The sequence below is a fragment of the Moschus berezovskii genome, chromosome 14 (assembly GCF_049115385.1).
Source record: "Moschus berezovskii isolate FMDL1 chromosome 14, NW_MosBer_1.0, whole genome shotgun sequence".
Classification (NCBI taxonomy): domain Eukaryota; kingdom Metazoa; phylum Chordata; class Mammalia; order Artiodactyla; family Moschidae; genus Moschus; species Moschus berezovskii.
The window spans coordinates 23,145,622-23,151,557 of NC_142473.1; the positions used below are offsets into that span (position 1 = coordinate 23,145,622).

Sequence of the window (5,936 nt, forward strand, 5' to 3'; positions counted from 1 at the left end):
GCACTGTACTGGACTCAAAGATGGGAAGAAAACAAAACTGTAAGGGAAGAAGGAAATTCACACTTAATAAGACACCTGAATGCCTTCAAAGACCAATACATTATCTTTGAAACTGCTGTTTTCTATAGTAAAAATATGAGGATACTTTGTTTTGAAGCTGGCTACTGTAGTTAAATGTGCTATTCACAGTTTCCTAAGGGTTCTAAACCAATAGTTCATTAGTCTCTGCCCAGATTTAGGCAGAATCTTTCAGGAAGTCCTATCCATTGTACTGAAAGACTACTGTTAATACTACAGAAAGGCAAGGGGCACCTTTGAAAATATTAGGGCCAATAAATAGGGTACTCAGTAAGAAGTACAATGCTTGGAATTTTCATAAGCTTTCATTTCTGCACTTTTCTGAATGATTTTCATCTCCCTGCCTTATAAGCTTTTTGCGTGCTGTGTGCTCATGAGCGTCTAGATTGTTAGCATACAAGGAGTATTTGATACACTGAGTGTTATTTTGGGCCTGGAGTTGAGTGTGTGAGGGAAGAGAGGAGGATCCTGAGTTGGGTAGAGGGAAAGAAAAGTGGGAGATTCTGACCTTATAGGAGAGGAAAATGGTTCATTTGGATTGTTTGATGTTAAATACACGTTAACGTTTGTATTTCAGGTTCTGCCACATTTGTGTTCAGAAATGCCCCTTTCACGGACGCAGATTCTGTTCAGAGCCAGGCCAACACAGACAGGATTGGAGAAAGGGACGATCCTCATCAGCAGAGAGAGGAAATCTATTGTGTGCCCTGAGGGGAGAGGGATCTCTAGAGTGTAAAAATGTGTGCTTGGGACCACGTGGGCAAGGGTTGAGGGTGAAGAATCGGGCAGCTAGAGAATGAAGCTTCAACCCTTCCCAAGCAGAGCGCTGCGGAAGGTGGGTTGCTCACAGGGTGGAGCTGGGGGTTACTCCTCAGCGCTTGGGCAGGGAACAGCAGGGAACTGGGAACCTGTGTGGCAGAGCCTGGCTCTGCCAGGACGAGGTGTTGGGGTATGAGGGTGGGGTGGGGGCCTGAGGGGTGGCTTGGAGCCCTGGCGGTGGCTGCCTGACGTCACCGGCCTCTCTGGCAATAGGCTGCGAGCTGAGCTCCCCAAAGCGGCAGCGGCGGCGGCAGCGCGGCTCGGTTTCTGGCCCCTTCACTCCGCGCCTTCTGCAGCCGCTACTGCAGCCGCGCGGCGGGGCTCCCTCCTCGCAGCCAGCTGGCGGCCCCAGGTAAGGGACGCGGGGCGACTGAAACTCGGGGCGGCCGGGTGGCCAGGCGCGAGTGGGTAGGACAGCCCTGGCGGCCTGCGCAGGCACCTCTGGCCGTGGCTTCGGCCCCCGCCCTTGCCCCGGCCCGGGCTTGTTCGCCGCCTCGCTGCTCCGCAGTGCAACAGTTTGCAGCGGCCTCTTGAGAGCGGCAAGGGGGCTCTGCTGCTCGCTAAGGGTCTTCCTGGCTCTGGTCCCGGGGAAGAGCCTCAGGGCCCCCAGGCTGAGTCTGGAAAGGCCCAAGAGAAGGTCCGTTCCCCAAACTTTGCAAGCGGGAACCCTCCCCCTTTCATTTCCAGCACCATTTGAAGCAGAATACTGTCAAGTGGGGGTGGAGACACAGAGAGATGGGGAAAAGGGGGCGTTTGCAGGGATGTGCTTTAGCTAAGAAAGGTGCTTCAGCCTGCTTTTTTTTTTTTAATTGGGGGGTAGGGATGTACCAAGGAATAAAGCTGGAGCAAGGGTGGAGCGCAGTCCTGCGTGTCAGCCGTGGCCGCGGACAGGGGTGGATTGGGATGTGGCGCCAGGGTTACCCCCATGGGAATGGTACCTAAGGGGTGTCTGGAGGGCGGGGAACAGAAGGGAGGATTGCGTTCCCGGAGCCGGCTCGGCGGCCCAGGGTGGGTGCTGGGAAGGGTAAGATCCAGGCGAAGACATCCATTGAGAGGGCGCAGAAAAGAGGCGAGCCGGCGCTCTGAGAAGCGAGGACCGCGTTCCGAGGTGGCTGCGTGTCTGTTGCAATTAGAAAGTTGTGGAGGGCGCAGGGAGGCTGCTTTATCTGCTGAGTAATCGGCATCTCCGCGGTGTCGGCGCAGACCCTCTTCTCCGCAAAGTGGCGAGAGCGTGGAACTGGAGGCTTTGGTGCGCGGCCAGGGGCGGGCGGGCGGACTGGGGTCTGTGGCAGCGCCCAGCTGAGGCAGTGCGCTCAGAGGGCCGCTTTGCAGTGGCGCTGATCATTCCGGTTCTCTGTGCTCCCGGGGCAACGGCCGGGATCCTAACCAAGCCTGTTCTCTTTGCAGCCTGGTGCCTTGGCAAAGGAAAAGGGCGCGCGGACACGCGTTCGAGGCGGGGCCGGAGAGGATCTCCTGGGCACCGCTCGCTCCCTGGCCGGTTTGCTTGCCCGCAGTTGCTCCCTCAGTCCTTCGCTCGCGTGCGCATCCCCTCCCACACCAGGGAGTAGTTTTGGGTGCTGCGGGCTCCGTCCTTTTCTTGGCTGGTGGGAACCGTGTGCTCAAAAGAGGAAGTCTTGTGGGCCCAGCCCCTCCCAGCCCAGCGCCGATGAGTGCCAGGGCGCCCAAGGAGCTGAGGCTGGCGCTGCCGCCGTGTCTCCTCAACCGGACCTTCGCTTCCCCCAACGCCAGCGGCAGCGGCAACGCGAGCGCCCGTAGCCCGGGCGCAGGCGGCGGTAGCGGCGGCACCTGCATCACGCAGGTGGGACAGCAGCTTTTCCAGTCCTTCTCCTCCACGCTGGTGCTGATTGTCCTGGTCACCCTCATCTTCTGCCTCATCGTGCTGTCCCTCTCCACTTTCCATATCCACAAGCGTAGGATGAAGAAGAGGAAGATGCAGAGGGCTCAGGAGGAATATGAGCGGGATCACTGCGGCGGCAACCGCGGCGGGAGGGGGCTGCCCCAACCCGAGGGAGGCCAGGCTTCCACGCAAGGGAAAGAAGCCCGGCTGGAGAGGCAGGCCCGGGACTCTGCCTTCTGCGCCCCATCCAGCGCTTCTTCGTCTTCTCCCCCTGGCCCCCCGTGCCAGGCTCCCTGTGCTCCGCCTCCACCGCCGGCCCCCAGTCCGCAAGGAGCACACACAGCCTCCTCCTGTTTGGACCCAGTTGACGAGGGCCTTTTGCAAACGGTGGTACTATCCTGATTGTCTAGCCCCTCTCCTCTTCCCTTCCTCCTTTCCAGCATTTTTGCCGTCCTTGCTTTTTTTTTTTTTTTTTTTCTCCCTTCCGGTCTTTCTCTTCCACTTTCCTGTGGTCTCCCTTTTCCTCTTCCCTTTTTCTTTATCTCTCCTCCCACTCCTCTGTTTCTCCTCCGCCGAGGCACTGTGCGGTATTTGTAAATATTGGGCGAGGGAAGTCTCGAAAGAAGAAATAACGCTGATAATACTTTATTATTAATATTTATAGTAATTATTATAGTATTAATTACACGATCAAAGCGCATGACAAATCACATAATTTCTCATTGTCAATGAAAGACGCGTCTTCCCTCTCCACCCTGCGCCCCCCACAATACAGAGGAGAAACCGCACAAGCTACCAAATATGTAAAAGGCATTGACCCCTGGAGCAAAGGGAGTGGAGGGGCCTGGTGTGTTGTACATAGCTGTCAAATTAAGGTTCATTACCTTTCTTCTCCTTAACCCCCAAAGCTTTCACTTTTCCTTCAGCTTCCCTCCCTTCCCCATTCCTACCTTCAGCTGGGCTCAGGCAATAGTACACTATAAAGAAAACGTAAACTTAAGCACCAGGACTATAAGAGGCCACAGAGACTTGTCCCAGAAAAACGTTTATGACAGGTACCGCTCTCCAGCCAGCCCTCTTCTTACCTTCAGTTTCTCTTTTCAAGGACCAGGCATTTTAATTTACTTTTAGGAATGCCCCTTGCTGGTCGAGCATAAGTTCATTAAAAATCTTTTAAATGAGTTTAAAAGACAGAATCTAGTTCTTTATCGTTGCCCCACCCCCACCTGTACACCTTTTACTTGTGGCATTTCAGGATTCACAGAGGATCCGGGAGTTGTCCAGCTAGATCTGGTGCTGAAATTGTCTCAGAACTGGTTACATTCTTTGGTTGTGCAGGTGCAGAAGGGGCTATTTTGGAAAGTGAATATGCTAGCTTTATGTTGGTTTCTTTCCTCTTTTTCTACAGCCGGGTTTATGTGTACTATTGGTTTTCTTCTTATTAAACATTGCATACATTACCTTTTTTTTTTTTGTAAAAAAATAAATTAGGCAATGTGCAGTACTGAAAGTGCAGTGTTTAACTAACCAGAATGTTTCTGTTTAATTTTTAGAACAGTGCACCTTTGTTATATATTTATTATGTTGGTACCAAATACAAAAGCAAACTATAATTCTGTACTATGTTCTCCAAACTGTATATTCTTGTTCTTAATTAGCTGTTGATATAACGGTTACCACTGGATGAGGATTTCAGTGGTGCAGGCCTGGCTTCTGCTGTTTCCAGAAGTGTTCTTTTGTATCTTACTCTGTAGTAGACTGTTATAAAAAGATGATACTTATGTTTTCTTATTTCTTTTGCAAATGACAGAGACAACCACAACAGAAAACAAACAAATAATGGATGTGCAGGAATGCCATCTATTAAAACATGGTTAAATATTTAAACAGTGCCTGTAGTCCTCCCTGCATGCAGTTACCACCTGGAGGCAGTGGTGTGTGTGTGCTTGCTTGTACTGTACGTGTTGGGGGTGAGACTGGTGGGGATGTTGGGCAATTTGGATGACAGGACATGCAAATTTTAAGAGAAGTTAATCCAGTAACTGCTTGTAGAATAAAAATGTCTGCAACTTGTTTAGTTAGAAATCTGTTCCGGTATCTAGGGTTCAGTTAAAGAGTGTCTCTCTTTCTCTTTCTCAGTCTGGCTTACCTAACTTCATTGAATGTATGAAAAAAGACTAAGAAAAAGGAAAGTGAGAGACAAAATTCAATATTTTTGTTCTCTCTCCTAATGCCAGACAAGGCCATCTGTGTTACAAATGGAATCCACCTATGGTTATTTACCACTTTGTTTCCCTTGAGCTGATGATAGAAGGGTCCAGAAGCATATTATAACTTAACTGTATGCAGAGGCATCCTTTCTTGGGAACAAATTTGGAAAATGTATGAATGAGAATGTTCTACAAAAAGCTCAACTAAAAGGAACCTTACTAACCTGCAGGATGTAAGGCAACAGTGCCCCTAAGTGCATCCCTCTCCCAAGTAACTAGTAATTCTAGAATCTCTGTCTTGGTTCCTGGTGTATATGCTCTTATCCAGAGGAAACATTACCTCATCTATTAAATTGCCCAAACTCAATTTACATCTTTTATAAATTGATTTAATAAGCTAAATTTTAATCATCCATTAGATACCCACTCAAGACCTTTCCTGAAGCACAGAGGATCATCATTTAAGCATGCCGTGTTGTAATACTAGAAAGACTAGGTGTAATCTTTGGATACAATATATTAAACAATGAACCAGATTCTCTCCAGTGCCTTAGTCACTTCCTAGTAATAGATAAAAGAGCGCATTAACTCCCTCAGTCCACTTGAGAATCCTTTAGTATATCAGAACTCTACATTGTACATTAGAATGACTAAGGCACTGTGAAGAAGAAAGTCCATTAATTTTTGTAGCTCACCCTCATCTAGCTATAGCTATTTAATACCCTATTACAGAATGACTTTTGGGCTTGAAATTTGAATAGAATTAGGGATTCAGAAGGGAGCTTCCTCATTTCCAGTGAGCTCCACTAAGTGCATGGATATTACTTTCTCCTCTTCATTTGGTGCACTTTTTACAGTGAATAATTTCCCATTTTATTAAAGCAATAAGATGTTCTGTTGTGAGCAGTGCTGGATGATGATTCCACGTCCTTGGTGCTGAAGCTACTCATACGTTTTTGCCTTATGAATCA

General features: G+C 49.3%; 1 protein-coding gene across 1 annotated transcript; it reads left to right on the top strand.

The window, feature by feature from the left end:
- Nucleotides 1-599: 599 nt before the first annotated feature.
- C14H11orf87 (chromosome 14 C11orf87 homolog) lies at nucleotides 600-3,157 on the top strand. Its single transcript, XM_055422826.2, has 2 exons — nucleotides 600-642; nucleotides 2,305-3,157. The coding sequence occupies exon 2, from the start codon at nucleotides 2,564-2,566 to the stop codon at nucleotides 3,155-3,157; it is 594 nt and encodes a 197-aa protein (XP_055278801.2). The 5' UTR covers nucleotides 600-642; nucleotides 2,305-2,563.
- The last annotated feature ends 2,779 nt before the right edge of the window (nucleotides 3,158-5,936 follow it).